Genomic DNA, 20849 nt, shown 5'->3' on the forward strand with positions numbered 1-20849 from the left:
CTACCACAAAGGGAAAGAAGGGAGTGGGGTGGACATTGCTTGAACTTTAGTCTCATCTGATTGGGGTCAAAGAGGCAATAACATATGCATTCAGTTGGGTATAGAAATCTATCTCACCCTATAGGGAAGTAGGAGGGAGGGGTAACAAAAAAAGGGAAGGGGCAGATAGAAGGGAGGACAGATTGAGGGAGGCAGTGGTCAGAGACAAAACACTGGTGAGAAGGGACAGGGGGAAAGGACAGAGAGAAGTCTAAGTGGGGGGAGATAGGATGAAGGGAAATGCACAGTAAATATAACTGTGAATATGAGTGGGATGAACTTACCCATAAAACAGAAGCAGATAGGAGAGTGGATGAAAAACCAGAATCCTACAATGTGTTGTTTACAAGAAACACATTTGAAGTAGAGAGATACATACAGAGTAAAGGTAAAAGGCTAGAGCAGAATATATTACGCTTCAGCTGAAGTAAGAAAAGCAGGATGAGCAATCATGACCTTAGACAAAGCAAAAGCAAAAATAGATCTAATTAAGAGAGATAAAGAAGAAACTACATCTTGCTAAAAGGTACAATAGACAATGAAGTAATATCAATACTAAACATATACGCAACAAATGGTCTAGCATACAAAATTTTAAAGGAGAAGTTAAATGAGTTACAGGAGGAAACAGATAGTAAAACTATAGTAGTGGGAGACTTCAACTTTCTCCTCTCAGAACTAGATAAATCTAATCACAAAATAAACAAGAAAGAAGTTAAGGAAGTGAATAGAATTTTAGAAAAGTTAGATACAATAGACCTCTGGAGGAAACTGAATGGGGATAGAAAGGAATATACTTTTTTCTCAGTGGTACATGGCACCTACACAAAAATTGACCATGTATTAGGGCATAAAAGCCTCACAATCCAACGCAGAAAGGTAGAAATATTAAATGCATTCTTTTCAGGTCATGATGCAATAAAATTACATTTCACAAAGAGCCATGGAAAGATAGATTAAAAATTAATTAGGGGGGCAGCTAGGTGGCACAGTGGATAGAGCACCGGCCCTGAAGTCAGGAGGACCTGAGTTCAAATCTGGCCTCAGACCAAACACTTGACACATACTAGCTGTGTGACCTTGGGCAAGTCACTTAACCCCGATTGCCTTACTAAAAAAAAAAAAATTAATTAGAAGCTAAATAATCTAATTCTAAAGAATGAGTGGGTAATTATAGAAACAATCAATCATTTCATTAAAGAGAACAACAATGAGACAATATATGAAAATTTATGAGATGCAGCCAAAGCAATACTTATGGGAAAATTTATGTCTTTTTTTTAAATTTAATTTTATTTTTTTAGGCAATTGCGGTTAAGTGATTTGCCCAGGGTCACACAGTCAAGTGTTTGGTCTGAGGCCAGATTTGAACTCAGTTCTTCCTGACTCCAGGTCTAGTGCTCTATTCACTGCACCACCTAGCTGCCCCTGGAAAATTTATATCTCTAAATGCTCACATCAATAAAATAGAAAAAGAGCAGATTAATAAATTGGGCATATAACTTTAAAAATCTAGAAAAAGAACAAATGTATAATCCCCAGTTAAACACCAAATTGGAAATCCTGAAAATAGAAGGCGCGGTTAATAAAATTGAAAGTAAGAAAACCATTAAGCTAATAAATAAAAAGAAGAGCTGGTTTTATGGGGGGAAAACAATAAAATAAATAAGCCATTGGTTAATTTGATATATAAAAAAAGAAGAAAATAAAATTATCAGTATCAAAAATGAAAAGGGTGAATTCACTATGAATGAAGAGGAAATTAAAGCAATAAGTAGGGGGTATTTTGCCCAATTGTGTGCCAATAAATCTGACAATCTAAGTGAAATGGATGACTAATTACAAAAATATAAATTGCCCTGATTAATAGAAGAAGAAATAGAATATTTAAATAACTCCATTTTAGAAAAAGAAATTGAACAAGTCATCAATGAACTCCTTAGGAAAAAATCCCCAGGGCCAGATAGATTCACAAGTGAATTCTCCCAAACATTTAAAGAACACTTAATCCCAATACTATACAAACTATTTGGAGAAATAGGCAAAGAAAGAGTTCTACCAAATTCCTTTTATGACACAAATATGGTGCTGATACCTAAATGAGGAAGAGCTAAAACAGAGGAAGAAAATTGTAGACTAATTTCCCTAATGAATATTGATGCAAAAAATTTAAATAAAACACTAGCAAGGAGATTACAGCAGTATATCACAAGAATTATACGCTACAATCAGGTGGGATTTATGCCAGGAATGTAGGACTAGTTCAATATTAGGAAAACTAGGGCATAATTGATCATATCAATAACAAACCTAACAGATATCATATGATTACCTCAACAGAGGCAGAAAAAGTTTTTGACAAAATACAACACCCATTCCTATTAAGAACACTAGAGAGCATAGCAATAAATGGATCTTTCCTTAAAATGATAAGTAGCATCTATCTAAAACCATCAGCAAGCATTATCTATAATGGGAATAAGCTAAAAACCTTTCCAATAAGATCAAAGGTGACATGTTAGCTTTAGCAATAAGAGAAGAAAAAGAAATTGAAGGAATTAGAATAGGCAATGAGGAAATAAAACTATCACTCTTTACAGATGATATGATGGTATAGTTAGAGAATCCTAGAGAATCAACTAAAAAACTACTTGAAACAATTAACAACTTTAGCAAAGTTGCAGGATATAAAATAAACCCACATAAGTCATCAGCGTTTCTATATATTACCGACAAAGCCCAGAAGCAAGAGATAGAGAAATTCCATTTAAAATAACTATAGACAACATAAAATTTTGGGGAGTCTACCTGCCAAGACAAACCCAGGAACTATATGAGCACAATTATAAAACACTTTTCACATAAATAAAGTCAGATTTAAACAGTTGGAAAAATATCAATTGCTCATGGGTAGACCAAGCTAATATAATAAAAATGACAATTCTACCTAAATTAATTTACTTATTCAGTGCCATACCAAACTACCAAAAATTATTTTATAGAGCCAGGAAAAATAATAACAAAATTCATCTGGTAGAACAAAAGGTAAAGAATATCAAGAGAATTAATGGAAAAAATGCAAAGGAAGGTGGCCTAGCCATACCAGATCTAAAACTATATTATAAAACAGCAATCATTAAAACTATTTAGTACTGGCTAAGAAATAGGTTGGTAGATCAATGGAATAGAGTAAGTACAAAAGACACAGTAGTAAATCATTATAGTTATCTATTGTTTGATAAACCAAAAGACTCCAGCTTCTGGGACAAGAACACACTATTTGACAAAAACTGCTGGGAAAACTGGAAAATAGTACAGCAGAAGAAACTAGGCATAGACCAACATCTCACACTGTATACCAGGATCAGGTCAAAATAGGTACGTGATTTCAACATAAAAGGCGACACCGTAAGCAAATTAGGAGAGCAAGGAATAGTTTCCTGTCAGATCTATGGAGAAGGGAAGAATGTATGACCAAACAAGAGCTAGAGAACATTATGAAATGCAAAATGAGTAATTTTGATTACATTAAGTTAAAAAGTTTTTGCATATAGGGTATGGAAATCTATCTTACCCGACAGGAAAATAGGGTGGAAGGGGATGGGAGGGTGATAGAAGGGAGGGAGGATTGGGGGAGGGGTAATCAGAAGCAAACACTTTTGAGGAGGCACATGGTCAAAGGAGAGAATAGAATAAACGTGGGGGCAGGATAGGATGGAGGGAAATATAGTTAGTCTTTCACAACATGACTATTATGGAAGTGTTTTGCATGACTACACATGTATAACCTATATGGAATTCTCAGTGAGGGTGGGTGGGAAGAGAGGAAGGGAGAGAATTTGGAATTCAAAGTTTTAAAAAGGAATGTTAAAAAAAATTTTTACATGCAACTGGAAAATAAGATTTACAGGCAAAGTGGGCATAGAAATCTATTCTGCCCTACAGGAAAATAGAAGGGGAAGGGGATGGGGGGGTCATATAAAGAAGGACAGATTGGAGTAAGGGGTATTCAGAATGCATGCTATCTTGGGGTGGGGGAGGGGAGAGATGGGGAGAAAATTTGGAACTCAGAATCTTGTGGAAATGAATATTGAAAACTAAAAACAAATTAATTAATTAAAAAAAAGTTTTTGCACAAACAAAACCAATGCAAACAAGATTAAAAGGAAAGCAGAAAGCTGGAAAACAATTTTTACAGCCAGTGTTTCTGATAAAGGCCTCATTTCTCAAATATATAGAGAACTGAGTCAAATTTATAAGAATACAAGTCATTCCCCAATTGAGAAATGGTCAAAGGATATGAACAGGCAGTTTTCAGATGAAGAAATTAAAGCTATCCATAAGTCATGTGAAAAAATGCTGTAAATCACTATTAGAGAAATGCAAATTAAAATAACTCAGGTACCACCTTACACCTATCAGATTGGCTAATATGAAAGAAAAGGAAAATGATAAATGTTGGAGAAGATGTGGGAAAATTGGAACACTAATGCATTGTTGGTGGAGTTGTGAGCTGATCCAACCATTCTGGAGAGCAATTTGGAACTGTGCCCAAAGGGCTATAAAACTGTGCATACCCTTTGATCCAGCAATACCACTACTAGGTCTGTAACCCAAAGAGATCATAAAAAAGGGAAAAGGACCCACGTATACACAAATATAGCAGCTCTTTCAGTAGTGGCAAAGAATTGGAAATTGAGGGGATGTCCATCAATTGGGGAATGGCTGAAAAAGTTGTAGTATATGATTGTAATGGAATATTATTGTGCTATAGGAAATGATGATCAGGCTGATTTCAGAAAAACCTGAAAAGACTTATATGAACTGATGTAAAGTGAAGTGAGCAGAACCGGGAGAACATTGTATACAGTAACAATACTCTACAGTGATCAACTGTGAACAACTTAGCTATTTTCAGCAATATAATGATCCAGCTCAATTCCAAAGGAGTCATGATGAAAAATGCTATCCACCTTCAGAGAAAAAACTGATGGGTCTGAATGCAGATTGAAGTATACTGTTTTTCACTTTCTGTATTTTTTTTGTTTTTTTTTCTCCCTTTGGGTCTGTGTCTTCTTTCACAACATGACTAATATGGTAATATGTTTTGCATGATTGAACACGTATAACCTATATCAAATTGCTTATTGTCTCAAGGAGGAAGAAAGTGAGGGGTGGAGAGAGAAAATTTGAAACTCAAAATTTTTTTAAAAATTAATGTTAAAAATTATCTTTACATGTAACTGGGGAAAAAGTAAAACATTATTTAAGAAAAAAAAATAAGTTTGATCATGTCAATCCTGTGCTCAAAACCCTTCGATGGCTCCCTATTTTTGTCTAGGATGAAATGCAGACTTCTTAGCCTGTCACTTTTAAGGCCCTTAACAGTCGGGCTCCTATTTACCTTCCTAGTCTTATTTCAAAGGGCCCTCTTCCCACTGTGAACTCTACATTTTAGCCATTAGACTTCTAGATGGCCCATAAACTCTTCTCACTCTATCTCCTCCAACTGTAGTGACTTAGCACTGTTTTTCGGTCTCTTGGTGCACTTTAAGGCTTTCAGGCCAACAGCCTCTTTGTCTGGAACTCACTGCCTCTTCGTGTCCACCTCTGAGTACTTGTCTTCTTTCAAGGCTCAGTTCTTCATTCAGTTGCCTTCATCTTTTGTGAAACCTGCCCTGATCCCATTAGCTGTGTGTACCTCTAATGTCCTTGTTGTTGTTGTTGTTGTTTAGTTATGTCCAACTCTTCATGACCCCATGGACCATTCTGTCCATGAGGTTTTCCTGGCAAAGATACTGGAGTGGTTTGCCAGTGCATTAAGACAAACAGAGATTAAGTGATTTGCCTAGGGTCACTCAACTAGTAAGTGTCTAAGGTCAAATTTGAACTGAGGTCTTCCTGACTCCAAGCCCAGCGTTCTATCCACTGAGCCTCCTAGCTGCCTCCTTCTAATTTTCCTTACATTATTCTTATTTGTGTGTATGGTGAATCTTTTTTCTCCCAACTCTAATAGAATGTAAGCTTTATGAGGACAGAAATTGTTTATCTTTGCCTCCAGGCTGGTATTTCTCAACTTTATGGAGACTTATAATAGTAAAGTGATTTGCCCAAGGTCTGAGCTGTCCAGTGGTAGAGTAGGGGTTAAAACCCAAGTTTCTTTTCTCTTCTTTTCTTCTTTTGCTTTTTGGTGAGGCAATCAGGGTTAAGTGACTTGCCAGGGTCACACAGCTAGTAAGTGTCAAGTGTCTGAGGCTGGATTTGAACTCGGGTCCCCCTGACTCCAATGCCAGAGCTCAATCCACTGCACCACCTAGCTGTCCTAGAACCCAAGTTTCTTTAATCCCCTTTACTCAGTGTTTTTCCATTATAATAATAGCTAGTATAATGTAATGCTCTTAAGTGGAGGCTGAGAAAGGTTCTGAGTCTAGCCCAGGGTCACATAGCTACCTGTCTAAAGTAGGGTCTTTCAGGCTCAACCTATTCTGTGTGGTACATGGTGCAACTGGCTAGGTCACAACAAAGAGGACCTGACCCTAGCTTTTAGCAAGGGCCAGTGGAGTTCACCTTTGGATTTGTGTTACAAGTTTTCCATCAATCACCTACAATAAAGAATTCTTTCACACCGATGGAGATGGAGAAGAGTATGGAACAGAACATGTCCTAACTCCTAGAGCTCTGGGCCCCTCTAATGGCTTCTCCTAGCTCTGGGCTTTTGTTTTTCAGCCTCTTGATAACACTTCAAGCCTTCTGGGCCAACAGAATGAAAAAGACTCAAGAACAGATTTTTTTTTTCTTTTTTTTTAGATGAGAACAGATTTTTTTGTTAGAGCTGAAAGGGACCTTAGAGATCCTTTAGTGGTAGCCTTCTTATTTTCCAGAACAGAAAACTGAGGCCCAGGGAAATTAAGTGACTTAGCCAGTCACACAGCCAATCAGTGGCACAGCCAAACCTAGAACCCAGGTCTCCTGGGTCATTGTTCTTTTTCACTACTCCATGCTGCATCCAAGTGATAAAGTCCTTTCCTAAGGAACTGAAGTATAGACTTGGGGGTTGAAGGTGCTGTTAGTGGGATATAGGGCTATTAATGTGAATGTGGTCCAACTATCCTAAGGGTATTTCTGGAACTAGGGCTTCAGGACCAATAGCTAACTGAACCTGAGAACCTCATACAGTTTCCTAAGGGCGTTTAGAATCAGAGAGTTCAGACTGAAGCTCAGTCTTTAGATGGTGTCTAACAATTTAGATTGGTCATAGGCAACCATAATACCTGGAGGTCCCAGACCATTCTTTTAGCCTGATTTCTCTTTTTAGGAGAAATCCTAAAGTCAACTATACATTTCTCTTTCCTAACTTCCCAACCCTCTCTTGAAGGATAACTTAATATAGGCGGAGTGGAAGAAGGCCAGAGTTGGAAGTAAAAAATCTTGTCCCTGTTCTACCACTAATTAACTTTAGTTGAGTCACCTAACCATTCTATGCCTCAATTTCTTTAAATGAGGGTAATAATTCTTGCCTTCCTCTATAGGGTTATTGAGATTTCAAAGCTGTGGACAACTTAAGAAACCATTAAATCTAATGGGGGGTCAGGGTGCTGGTAAATGTTTAACAATTTGGCTCTCAGATGGGAAAACTATGCACACTCATTTTTAATTTTAATCTACATAATTAATACTTTCTTCAGTCTAAGATATTGAACAAAACAATAAATCAAGCCCTGATTTGTAGTGACTGCTGATTTCTGAGGTAACTGCTCACATTGAGCATTGTGAAAATTTGTGATTATGAAATTGTGAAAATTTCACAATCAGCTTTCACAAGCTGGTTAGAGCTGGCTCCAGCATGCCCTTGAGTCTAACACACTCATTTTACAGATGAGGAAACAGAAGAACAGAAAAGTGACTTGCCCTAGGTCACATAACTAACAAGTGGGCAGAGACAGGATATGAACCCAAGTCCTCTGACACTAAACCCCAGGGTGTCTGAAGGAGACATGTATAGAAAAGCACTTCGTAAACAAGATGGCAAACATCTATGGTAAACAAGATGGTAAACAAGCTAGATGGCACAGTGGATAGAGTGCCAGGGTGAGTTCAAATCTGGCCTCAGACATCCATTAGTTGTGTGACTTTGGGCAAGTCACTTAACATTGTTTGCCTCAGTTTTCTTATCTGTAAAATGAGCTGGAGAAGGAAATGGCAAACCACTCCCATATCTTTGCTAAGAAAACCCCTAATAGGGTCATGGAAGAGTTGGACACAACTGAAAAATGACTGACGGGGTGAAAACTAGAAAAGGCTATAGAAATGTAATCCACAATTAGGCTCCAATGAGTCAAATTCACTGTTCTTGTTAGACAAACCTTTACTTAGCTGCTGGGGCTACTAGGTAGCATGGTAGATAAGGGACTGGGCCTGGAGTCAGGAAGACCTGAGTTCCAACCCAGACTCAGATACTTACTAGCTGTGTGATCTTGGACAAGTCACGTAATCTCTATTTGCCTCAGTTTCCTCAGTTGTAAAATGGGGATAAAAATAGCACCTATTTCCAAGGGTTGTTGTGAAGATCAAATGAGATAATATTTGTAAAGTGCTTAGCACAATGCCTGACACATAGTAAGTGATTTTATTGAGAACTCACTGAAGGCAAGCTCTCATGGAGGTCAAAAACAATACAAGGACACACTCAATGTCTCTCTGAAGAACTTTGGAATTGATTGTGAGACATGGGAGACCCTGGCACAGGACCATCCAGCGTGGCATGCCTCTATCAAAGAAGGGGCTGCGCTCTATGAGCAAAATAGAATTGCAGTAGCTCAAAAGAAATGTGAGATGTGCAAACTTAGAGAGATCTCCACCCCGAGCGTTCACACGGACTATTTGTACCCAACCTGTGGTTAAGCCTTCTGAGCTGATATTGGTCTGATCAGCCACAGTCGGACACAGCGTACCTTGAACCCAACATAGTTATGTCATTTTGGTTCTCTTCGAGAACAAAGGACAGCAGCCAGCTTTATAAATGCTAGTTATCACTTACCTCTAATAAGCCTCCACTCCTCATGCCTACAATTGACTCAACAGGGAAGGTCAAGTGAAAATTTGCACTGATGGATTTATTATTGGTGGAGTTTTCCATTGATTCTAGCAGTTTCTTGGCTATCCTTCATAATGTCTTGCCTACGTTCAAAAGACCTGAATTTACCTCCTAGCTCTGTGATTCGCTACCTGTCTAACTTGGGTAGGTCATCTGGACTGGACCCAATGGCTTCAAAGCTTTGTTCCAGCTCCAGGCCTATGACCCCAAGAGTTCTACTCCCTACCTTGACATTTCTTTGGAAAATAATGATAGCCCTAAGCTAATAGAGATTTAAAGTTTGCATTTACATATTTTATCTCACTTTACATATTTATTTGATATTTACATATCAATTTACACGTATTATCTCACTTGAACCTTGAGACAAACCCTTGACTTAGGTACTGTAGGTGTTATTGTCCCCATTTAAGGAACTGAGGCTCATCAATCTTAAGTCACTGCCCAAGGTTACACAGCTGGTACAACATAATGGAGTTGAAAGAGTTTGGAGGTAGAAGACCTGGCTGGGTTTGCATCTAATTCCAATGGTTACTAGCTATATGACCTTCGGCAAGCTAGGTAGCACATTGGATAGAGAGAGCTGGACCTGGAGTCAGGAAGACCTGAGTTCAGATCCTGCCTCAGTCACCGAGTAGCTCTGTGACCTTGGACAAGTCACATAACCTCTGTCTATCCCGGTTTCCTCAACCATAAAGTGCGAAACTGAACAATAGCGCCTATCTCTTAGTGTTGTCAGGACCAATTAAGATATTTGTAAAGTGCTTTGCAAACCTTAAAGCGCTTTATAAATGCTATTATAATATTATTATTATTACCCTTGAGCAAGTCACTTCAGTCAATCAATAAACATTTATTAAGTGCCTACTATGTGCCGCTGTGCTAAGTGCTGGGAATACAAAAAGAGGCACCTCTCTCTGTTTCTTCACCTACAAACTGGGGCACTCCTTGCATTACTTATCTCCCTGGGTTGTTGTGAGGAAAGTGTTTTGTTTATTGTAAAGTGCTTTTTAAACATGAGCTATTATTCATCTAGTTTAATCCTGTCATCGATGGTGAAGGAAACTGAGGCTCAGGGAGATGATTTGTTCAAGGTGATGCAGTGAATTAGGGGCAAAGCTGGAACTAAATAGAACTTGAGTCCCCAATCTTGTGCTCATTCTACTGCATTGAGATTGTATAGACACTGATGGTTACAGCAATGAGATTACCTGGATCCTGGCCTTGATGGGAATGGACTCCCCCTATCATACTGCACGTACTTCCAGCTCTTCTTTCCCCGGACATTGATGTTCCATAAAGAATTAGTAGACCTGAGGGCCTGATCCAGTCATTTAATTCCAATCAGAGTTCCCTCTCCCTCTCTCCCTCCACCATCCCCAGCATTATCACGCACAGAGTGGTCAAGGATGCCACAGTCTGGGGAGGAAGAGAGCCCAGACCCAAGCAGAAAAAAATATATATACATATATATAATTTATAGAGATGAGAAGGCAGGAGTGTTGTGTAGGGTGGTCATGAGGATGGGGAGGTGGTGGATTAGGTGGGGAGAGCAGCTAGGGGGTGCCCCAATAAATTACATTCTTTTCAGAGCTCAGTGTGGGATGAGTGGGTGGTTATAAGAGGCTTCCCTGGAGCTTGTCCCCAGCGGCTGAGTTGGTGCTGGAAACCAGAATTCTATCAGGCTCCGACTTGAGGCTGTTGATGGAGTGAGAGGTTGTGTTCAGAATATCCTCAGCTAACCCGGGGCATCAGGGGAAGCCAAAGGGTTGTAACAAGAGGCTCCAGAGCTTGGGGTAGTGGGGAAAGGAACAGACTGAGCTAGAAGAAAGCTCCCCAGCTTGGGGTTAGGACTCCAGCAGCCTCTAAGGGAGTCCCAATGGAAGGGAAGCTATCAGAGTCTGGAGAGTGCTTGTAGACACCACATTAAGAATCCTGGGGTTATCGGAGTTTGCCTTTCGCCTTCTCTGTTCTTGAATCCCTCACCCTCCCTTCTGTTAGCCCACTTCTTAGTACCTGATTTAAGCAAGTCTTAAGCCTTTGATACCTGGATGTGGGGGGTGGGAGTGGAGTCTGGGCCCTCAACCAGGGCAAACTTTAACCCTTTTTGTACTAGGCTGTGGCCTAGCTCTGCCTTGTGTAGTGGGAAAGTAGGAGTGATGAAAGGAGGTAGGGTCAACCTAGAACCATCACTGGGTGAGAGAAAGTCTCTGGTCCTTAGGCCCATGACCTACAGAGGGCTTAACCTTCCCCATCTTCTTCCCCTCTGCCCTAGGGTACCTTGTCTACCTCTTCTTCACCCCATCCCTCCACTTCCCTAAAAGGTGGCTGCTCCCACTCAGCAGGGAAAGAAGGTGCTTTGGGATCTCACAACTCCTATGTCCAAAGCCCTGAAGCAGGTGTTTGGGGCTGGGTCAAAGAGAGGGTGAGGGCAATCAGAAGAGGGAGGCCTTCTTCTTGAGTTCGTTGCGTTTCCACAGAGCCAGCTTGCCAAACTCCTCGGGAGACATGGCAAACACCCTCGAGAAGTCTTCTGCTGATAGATGTCTCTGTAAAGGGAGACCACACAGGGGCATCTTAAGGAGCAGGGTGCAACAGCTTTACCTGAGACCTTCCTTCTCTCCTTGCCAACCAGCTGGGTTGTCTTGCACTTTGAGGCAGGAGAGCTCAGGCCCTGAAAGTCCCCTGTACAACCCTCCTCCCCTAATGACAACCAGTATATTTGGTCCTACATACCTCAAGCCTCATCCTGTCCACTCCCGGAGGCAGCTTGGAACGCCCCTTGTTGGTCACCACCAGCATCTCATAGGGATAAATCTGCTGAGGGTTGGGGGTGAGGGAGAGAGACTCTTGGGTTCTTAGGACTCTATTAGTCTCAAAGTCCCCAAGTCCCCAGAAGTTTTTATCAACTTTCAGGGTATATTTGGGTCTCATGCCATTTCTCCCTCATGTCCACCCATCTCCCTTGTTGTCCTTCCAGGTCCAGCCCAGATATACCCCAGCTTTTACCCAGCCCCTCCCCCCATTTCCTGATTGCCTTATTCCCCACTGACATTCCCCCGACCCTCCAGGCCCAGAAGCTCCCTGACTCTTCCCCTCACCTTCTGCTCCAGCACACAAGGCAGGGAGTTTCCCCGGTCCATCCTCCCCCTCTGGCCCTCTCCATTCTGCAGGGGACCAAAGCCGCCATGAGCCAGAGTGGGGAGGGGAGACTTCCCCAGCCGTACCCTGGGCTTTTCTCCTCTTCATCAGTCAGCTCTTCAGCCCCTCATTCCCTCCCACCTCCCAGCTGACACATCCTGGGAACTCCAAATTCCTGGCAGGGATCATGTTCCCCTCTGGAGACCACTCACCTGAAGGCCTGTGGAAGAAAACAGCCATCGTTCAGAGAGAACCTCAGGATCAGGCAGGCCTTTCAGACCTTTTACTTGACCCAGGTTCAACCAACTTCTACTCCCCATTCCCATTTCACCACAACCTTCTTCTGAAAGGGAAATTAGTGATTGCATAGGCATCTCAAGGGGCCTACCAGTGCCTCCCTCCCCAGTGACCAGGGCCTGGTCCTCCTTTGCTCACCTGGACTTCCTGCTTCACTCCCTGATGGACTGAACTCTGTGGACTGTAGCTGGAAAGGACACAATAGGGTCAGAGGAGGATCTAGAAGTCTTTCTCATCTGTACTCATTAGAATAAGGGGGTTTCCCATGCCCCAAAATGAGTAGAGAGGGATCCCTCACTTATACCCCTGTCTTCTAACTCTCACATCTTGGGGCCTTACCCGGCTGAGAGTGGTCCGGCCATAGGCTGGGAGTGAGGAAGACTTGGATGTTCCTGCATGCAAGGCTGGAAGACAGCAAGAAGCCATAAAACTGTCACTTAGGAGGTAGGGACTGGAAGGACTAGAGCCCCTTTTGGCTTATATCTCATATCCACCACCTTTCCTCTTCCCCCTCCTCCCACCCACACTAAAAAGAGGAAAATTCGTGACGAGTGTCTGGGATGCCTGCCCTGTTTCCCTTTTACCTCATCAAATCCCAACTACTTTTCTAGAACCTGCTCAAATCCCATCTTCCCCCTACAGCCTTCCCTATGCATCTGGTCATGTCAAACCTTCATAGTAAGAGCTTAATAAATGCTCTTACCTTTCCTTGCTCTATAAAGTTGAGTTCTAGTTCAATATTTGTTCAATTCAAAGTCCATTGCCTGGCCTTGTAGGCCTTACACAATCCAGTGTTATGGTAACTCTCCAGCCTTATCTTGTTTTATTCCTCATTACTGCCTATTCCCAAGCTTCAACTCAACAGGAGAGCACCAATCCCTTCTTTCTGTTCCAACACACACTGGATTCTCTTGCCTTTGCTTAGGCTGCTACCTCTTCCTGGAATGCCTTCTGCTCATTGAATTCTTTTTTTTTTTCCTTGTCTTTTTGGTGAGGCATTCAGGGTTAAGTGACTTGCCCAGGGTCACACAGGTAGTAAGTATCATGTGTCTGAGGCCAGATTTGAACTCAGGTCCTCCTGACTCCAAGGCTGGAGCTCTATCCACTGTGCCACCTAGCTGCCCCTGCCCATTGAATTTTTATATATTTTTTAAAGCCTATCAATAGGACTTCCTCCAGGAAGGTTTCTTTGATCCTCCATATTAGTAATTAGCACTTTGCCTCTAGCTAATTCATTTGTGTGTATTATAGTTATCTGTGTTTGCATCTTATTCCCCCATTAGATAAGAAGCCCACATCCATTCCTATTAAAAACATTAGGAACCACAAGAATAAGTGGATCTTTCCTTAATAATAATAAGTAGTTTCTATCTAAAAGCAAGAACCAGCATTATCTGTAATGGAGATAAACTAGAGGCCTTTCTAATAAGATCAGGAATAAAGCAAGGCTGTACTGTTTAATATAGTGTTAGAATTGCTAGCTATAGTAATAAGACCAGAAAAAAAATTGAGGGAATAAGTATGAGCAAAGAAGAAACAAAATGATCACTTTTTGAAGATAATATGGTAGTTTACTTAGAGAACCCTGAATAGTTATTAAAAAAAAAACAACCCTGAAACAACAACTCCAGCAAAGTTGCAGCACGTAAAACATACCCACAAAATCATCAACATTTTTATATTTTATCAACAAAAATCCATCAGGAAGTGACAGAAAGAGAAATTACACTTAAAATAACTACTAAGTATTAAATATTTAGGAGTCTACTTCCTAAGGCATACACAGGAATTATATGCACACAACTACAAAAACTTTTTTATACAAATAAATACAGATCTTGATAATTTTACTTACTCATGGGTAGGCTGAACCAATATAATAAAAATGACAATACTTCCTCAATTAATTTACTTATTTCATGCCATACCAATCAAACTACCAAAGTTTTACTTGATAGAACTAGAAAAAATAACAACAAAATTCACCTGGAGGAACAAAAGGTCGAGAATCATAAGGGAAATAATGAAAAAAAAAGGGGGAATAATTACAGAAATGCAAATTAAGATAACTCTAAAGTTCCACATTATACCCATCAGATTGGCAAGGCTGACAAAAATGGAAAATGACTAATGCAGGAGGGGCTGTGGGAAAAACAGGTTATTAATGTACTGTTGGTGGAGATATGAACTAGTTCAGTGATTCTAGAAAGTAATTTGGAAATATGTTCTAAAAGCTATTAAACTGTGCATACCCTTGGACCCAGTAATACCACTACTAGGTCTATACCTCAAAGAAATCAGAGATAGAGGAAAAGATCCCATATGTATAAGACTATTTATAGCAGCTCTCTTTGTAGTGGCAAAGAACTGGAAATTGAGAGAGTGCCCAGACATCATTTGGAGGATGACTGAACAAGTTATGATATATGAATGGGATGAAATACTATTGTTCTGTAAGAAATGATGAAGGGAATGATTTCAAAGAAACCTGGGAAGGCTTGTATGAATTGATACAAAGTAAAGGGAACAGAACGAGGAGAACAATTTATACGGTGGCAACTGTATATAAAGACAAACAACCATGAAAGACGTAGGAACACTGATCAACGCAATGAAGGCAATGCAATGACCAACTACAATTCTAGAGGACTCATAAAGAAACATGCTACAGGGGGCAGCTAGGTGGCGCAGTGGATAGAGCACCGGCCTTGGAATCAGGAAGACCTGAGTTTATTGTTTTTATTTTATTTATTTATTTGGTTAGGCAATGGGGGTTAAGTGACTTGACCAGGGTCACACAGCTAGTAAGTGTTATGTGTCTGAGGCCAGATTTGAACTCAGGTCCTCCCGACTCCAGGGCTGGTGCTCTATCCACTGCACCACCTAGCTGCCCCCCAAGACCTAAGTTTAAATCCGGCTTCAGACACACAACACTAGTTGTGTGACCCTGGGCAAGTCACTTAACCCCATTGCCTACCCCCCCCAAAAAAAAGAAATATGCTACCCATCTCCTGATAGGTGATGGACTCATAGTGTCGATTGAAACATTTGAGTGGGAGGGGACATGGCCAATATAGGAATTTGTTTTGCTTAACTATACCTGTGTATAGGGGTTTTATTTTTCTTGTGTTCTCAATAGGAGGGGGAGGAGGAAAGAGAGAAGGTGGATTTTCATTTTTAAAAAGACAATAAGCTCCTTGAAGAAAGGAATCGTTGAATTAACCAATTAACAGGCATTGTATTAAGCACCTACTATGTGCCAGGGGCAGCTAGGCACAGTGGATACAGTATTAGGCTTGAAGTCAGGAAGACTCATCTTCTTGAATTCAAATCTGTCTTCAGACACTTACTAGATGTGTGACGCAGGGCAACTCACTTCACCCTGTTTGCCACAGTTCCTCATCTGTAAAATGAGCTGGAGAAGGAAATGGCAAACCACTCCAGTATCTCTGCCAAGAAAACCCTAAATGGTGTTACAGAGAGTCAGACATGACTGAAAAATGACTGAACAACAATAAACAACTATGTGTCAGTCTGTTCTAGGAACTAGAGATGCAGAGTTAAAAATGGAATCGTCCCTTCCCTGAAAGAACTTACATTCTAACGGGGAGACAACATGTGTATAAATGAGCACATAGAGAATAAATACAAAATAAATAAAAAGTAGTGTGGCGAGGGAGTCACTAGTAGCTGTGTGTGTGTGTGTGTGTGTGTGTGTGTGTGTGCACGTGACATGAAAGGCTTCAATAGATGAGGCCTAAGCGGAGTCTTGAAAAAGAGATGGTTTCCATGACTCAGATCTGGGGGAATGATGGATTCTAGGTATGGAGGAAGGCCAATGCAAAAACACCAAGACCAAGGATGCAATGAAGTATGTGAGGAAGAGGAAGAAGGGCCGTTTGGCTAGAGCATCATAATAGCTAGCATTGACATAGTGCTTTAAGGATTGCAAAGCGCTTTACAGATATTATCTCATTTTATCCCCACAACAACTGCCAGGGAGATGCTATTATTATCTCCATTTTACAGATGAAGAAACTGGGGCAGACAGAGGTTAAATGACTTGCTTGAGGTGACACAACTAGTAAATGTCTGAGGCCATTTTTGAACTCAGGTCTTCCTGACTCCAGGTCCAGCTCTCTGTTCGCTGTGCCACCTAGCTGTCGAGAGTATAGGAATAGAAAAACTGTAGAATGAGGCTGAAAAGGGAGGTTGAGGTCAGGCTGTGAAGGGCTTCCACAGAATTTACATTTTAATCTAGACTCAATAGGGAACCAATGGAGTTTATTTGAGTAGGGGAGCGGCATCATCAGATCTGTGCTTATGGAAAATCGTGTCAGCAGCGAAGCAGAAGACAGACTGGGGTGGGGAGGGACTTAAGGCAGGGAGATGAACTAGGAAGTCACTACAAAAGTTCTGGTGAGAGGTAATGAAGGCCTGAGCTAGGGTGGTGGCTTGTGAACGGGGAGAAGAGAATGAGAGAGGTATTGTAGAGGTAAGAAGGGCAAGAATTTGCAACTGATTGCAAATATGAGATGAGTGAGAGTGAGAAAACGAGGATAACACTGAGATTGGGAATATAGTGACACTCTTACAAAGAAACAGGAAAGTCTGGATGAGAGAAGAGTTCGGGGGACTTGCTGAAGCAGGTTGAGTTTGAGATGTTTATGGGGCATCTAGTTCAAAATGTCCGATGGGCAGCTGGTGATTCCACACGGGATGTCAAGAGAGAAACGGGGATGGATGTATGCATGCCTGCCTGCATATATGTGTGATGGATGTATACATACATATATTTATGTACAAGTCTCTGCGTAGAAATGATCATTAAACCCATGAGATACGACAAGGTCATCTCCAGGCTGTACTCTGGCCTTCCTCTTCCAGACTCCCCAGTTCTTCATATTCAAGCCTCACTCTAGTCATGGAATCTATACACTGAAAGTATCCTCTACCCTTGCAGCCTCTCCCTCCGATTGGATGGCTTTTCCTTCATTTAAGGAGGGCACTCAGGCCCTCTAAAGGCATGTCTCCTGCCTCTCCAGGCTTGCACTCAAGTCTTCCTCTACCAGGCCCCAGAGGCGGGGTACTCTTGTCTCCTTCCCTCTGCTTTTCAGACTCCTTTTATGTGTAGTCTTCCTCCCAGTAGAATATAAGCTCCATGAAGCCAGGGACTGTGTTTTTCCCTACTGTATTTATATTCTCTGTGCTTGGCATATAGTAAGTATAGTATAGTATATAATATAGTAAATGCTAGTTGATTGACTGACAAAAGAGGGCCCAGGACAGAGTCTAGGGGTACACTCATAATTGGGGGAATATGAAGTGGACAATGTGAGCCAGCAAAGTAGACTGAGAGGGAGTCTTTGGACATGGAAGCAGAAAACCAAGAGAGAATAGTCACAAAAACTCAGAAAAAAAGTATCCAGGGGGAAAAAGTGGTCAACAGTGTCAAATTCTACCTAAATGTCAAGAAGGATGAGGATTGAGAAAAACAAAAACAAAAACAAATTGCTGGATTTGGCAATTAAGATATTATTGGTAACTTTGGAGAGCGCAATCTCAGTTAAATAATGACACAGGAAGCTAGATTGCAAAGGGCCAAATAGTGTGAGAAAAGTGGGGGCAATGACTGTAGACAGCTTTGTCTAGAAGTTTGGCAAAGAAAGGTAAGGGAGTCATAAGATCTGAGGGTATCAAATCCTCTGATATGGTCTACTGGAAGGGTAGACTCTACTTTGGTAGGATCTTTTGAAGATTTTTTTTTTTAAGGATTGGGGAGTCTTACGCATGTTTGCAGGCAGCAGAGAAGGAACTGGTAGTTAGGAAAAGATTGAAGATTAAAGAGAAAAAGGGAGTGTGGTTGAGAAGATAATCATACAGGAGGTTATGGGATGAAGGGCACAGCTTGAGGGGTTAGCCTTGATCAATGGAGAGGGCTATCTTGTTATCAGAAACTGGAGTAAAGGAGGAAAGTGATGTTGAGAGATTTTGAATTGAAGATGAGAGAAGATCACAGCTGAAGGGGGGATTGGAGAGAGAAACGTAGGGAGAAAAAATGTTTAGAAAAGTCTATGTGAAGAGTGGGATAGGAGAGGGAGTAAAAAGATTGCCTTGCTGCAGTGAGAGCCTAGCTGAGGTTAGATAACATAAAGTCCTGGTGGACCCTATCAGCTCAGTATTGTGATCTCTTCCAGCTCACTCAGCAGCCTGTAAATAGAATCAGAGGGGGCAGATGGTAGCACTAATCCAAGGCTGGGGTTTGGCAAGGCATAAATGGCAAACGGACAAGGAAGCAAGGTTTGAAGGGTATACGCCAGGGTAGAATTGAATTGGTCACAACTAGAAAGGGAGGAAAGTGAAGTCAGAAAAGGGTTAATGGCTTGAGGAAGTACTGATGGATAAAAGGATTGGACAAAGGTTTGGGAGGGGTTACGGCAGAGGGAGAGATGGAGGATTAGGAGCCACATCTCTCTCTTTGTATCTTTCCCAGCACCCAGCACAATACATATGCACAGTAAACACTTAACAACTTAATAAATCCTTGTTGAGTTTGACAACAAGAAGAGTTGAAAAAATACACCTTTCTTCCTAGCAGACGTAAGGAACTGAGTATGGAACATTACATATACTGCCAGTCTCAGGTGATCTGTTAGTTTTACTGAACTATTTTAAAATGTATACATATATTAAGAATTAAGGGTGATCCAAATATAAGACATATAAAAGTTCAAATTTCATTAATTAATTAATTCATGTTTGTTGATTCTGGCAGTATAGAGCATTGGACTTGACATCAGGAAGATCTGAATTCAAATTCTTCCTCAGACACTTAACTGGCTGTTTCACCCTGGGCAAGTCACTTAACCACTTTGCTTTAGTTTCCTCATCTGTAAAATGAGAATAATAGCACTTACCTCCTTTTTAGGTTAAGTACTTTGCAGACCTTAAAGGCTACATAAATTCTAGCTATTTTGTATTATTTATTGATTGGTTCCCTGGTCACTCCAGCTCCCATTCATATCCATTTCCTCTGTAATGCTATAGTACACAATGCTTATGGTACACAAGTTAGCCTTTAGTTATGTAATGTCTTTATTGACCAATATTATTTTTCATGTGTTAGTCTTGCCTCCCTCCCCCAAGTGACAGTGACTTTCTGAAGAACAGGGGTAGCAGCTTTTCTTCTTGTATGTTCAACAGTAGCTAAATGTGCTAGGCATATCGTCTTAAGTACTCAATAATACTGAATCCTATTGCTGAAGTACAAAAGACCAGACCCCTAGTACAAGTACTGTCATAAGTACTTATTGATCTATTAGTTCTGGTCCCTTGGGCAGAGTGGGAGACTTGGAATCCAGGGTTCTCTTAATAAAACTTACAAGTATGGAAGGGTGTTCGGTCAGGCAGGGAGCGGGTTTTCCTACGAATGGGTAAGGACTTTTCCATCTCCTCCTTCAGGATCATCTTCCCCAAGTTGGAGGTGACCTGGAAGAGGAAAACTGTGAGTGGATCCTGATGCTTGGGATTCCTCTGTCCCATATCTAGGAGGAATAGATATGGAGGTCCAATAGGTGCCATGCCCGGCATAGACAGGAAATTCTTGTGGGTGCCCCTGAACGCTACATACTTTCTTATTTTTGTCCCATGATCTCCTACATCGTAGCTTTGACCTCTGCAAGAACAGGGCATAAATTCTGCTGTGGCTAATAGAAAGACTTCATACCTTTGCCACCTTTTCTGTTCTTCCCTTCGACCATGGATCCGAGAAGAGAAGCATAGTTCTTTGTGCCCATCTCTCACCTCTATGCCTTTGTCTCTGTTTTCCCCCATATGCTCCCTCCTCTTCACTTCAGCCTTGTAAAATCCCTAGATTCCTTCAAAACACAGTTTTGTGCCCACTCTCTTACTAGGTCTTTCCTGATACCTGTTCTGCACCCCACAATTATTACTACTTCTCCCTCTTTAAATTACTTCATATCTATTTGTGGACACATGGTATCTCCTCTCTCTCCTCCCCAGCACACAGCAAAATACAGGCTCCTCAATACAATTATCTAAAACAGTTTCAAGACTCATGATGGAAAATGCTATACACATCCAGAGAAAGAACTATGGAGTCTGAATGCAGATCAAAGCATACTATTTTCTCTTTCTTTTGTTGTTTTTTTTCTATCTCCTGGTTTTTCCCTTTTGTTCTGATTCTTCTTTCACAACATGACTAATGTGGAAATATGTTTAAGATGATCATACGTATATAGCCAATATCAGATTGCAT

At 41.0% G+C, this 20849-nt stretch overlaps 1 protein-coding gene across 8 annotated transcripts in view; it reads right to left on the reverse strand.

The window, feature by feature from the left end:
• Positions 1-10451: 10451 nt before the first annotated feature.
• DMTN (dematin actin binding protein) overlaps positions 10452-20849 on the reverse strand; it is a 48282-nt gene continuing 37884 nt past the window's right edge. For 5 of the 8 annotated variants that reach the window (XM_027865205.1, XM_027865208.1, XM_027865206.1 and 2 more), the window contains 7 exons: positions 19954-20059; positions 12911-12975; positions 12710-12758; positions 12487-12494; positions 12235-12300; positions 11870-11953; positions 10452-11682 (listed from right to left, as the gene is read on the reverse strand). In XM_027865205.1, coding sequence (XP_027721006.1) covers positions 11569-11682; positions 11870-11953; positions 12235-12300; positions 12487-12494; positions 12710-12758; positions 12911-12975; positions 19954-20059 — 492 coding nt within the window. In that variant the 3' untranslated portion in view covers positions 10452-11568. The remainder of the gene's footprint in view (positions 11683-11869; positions 11954-12234; positions 12301-12486; positions 12495-12709; positions 12759-12910; positions 12976-19953; positions 20060-20849) is intronic. The other 3 variants (XM_027865210.1, XM_027865212.1, XM_027865211.1) reach the window with 3 other exon arrangements.

This window comes from Vombatus ursinus, unplaced genomic scaffold, assembly GCF_900497805.2.
Source record: "Vombatus ursinus unplaced genomic scaffold, bare-nosed wombat genome assembly UNPS02014778.1, whole genome shotgun sequence".
Classification (NCBI taxonomy): Eukaryota; Metazoa; Chordata; class Mammalia; order Diprotodontia; family Vombatidae; genus Vombatus; species Vombatus ursinus.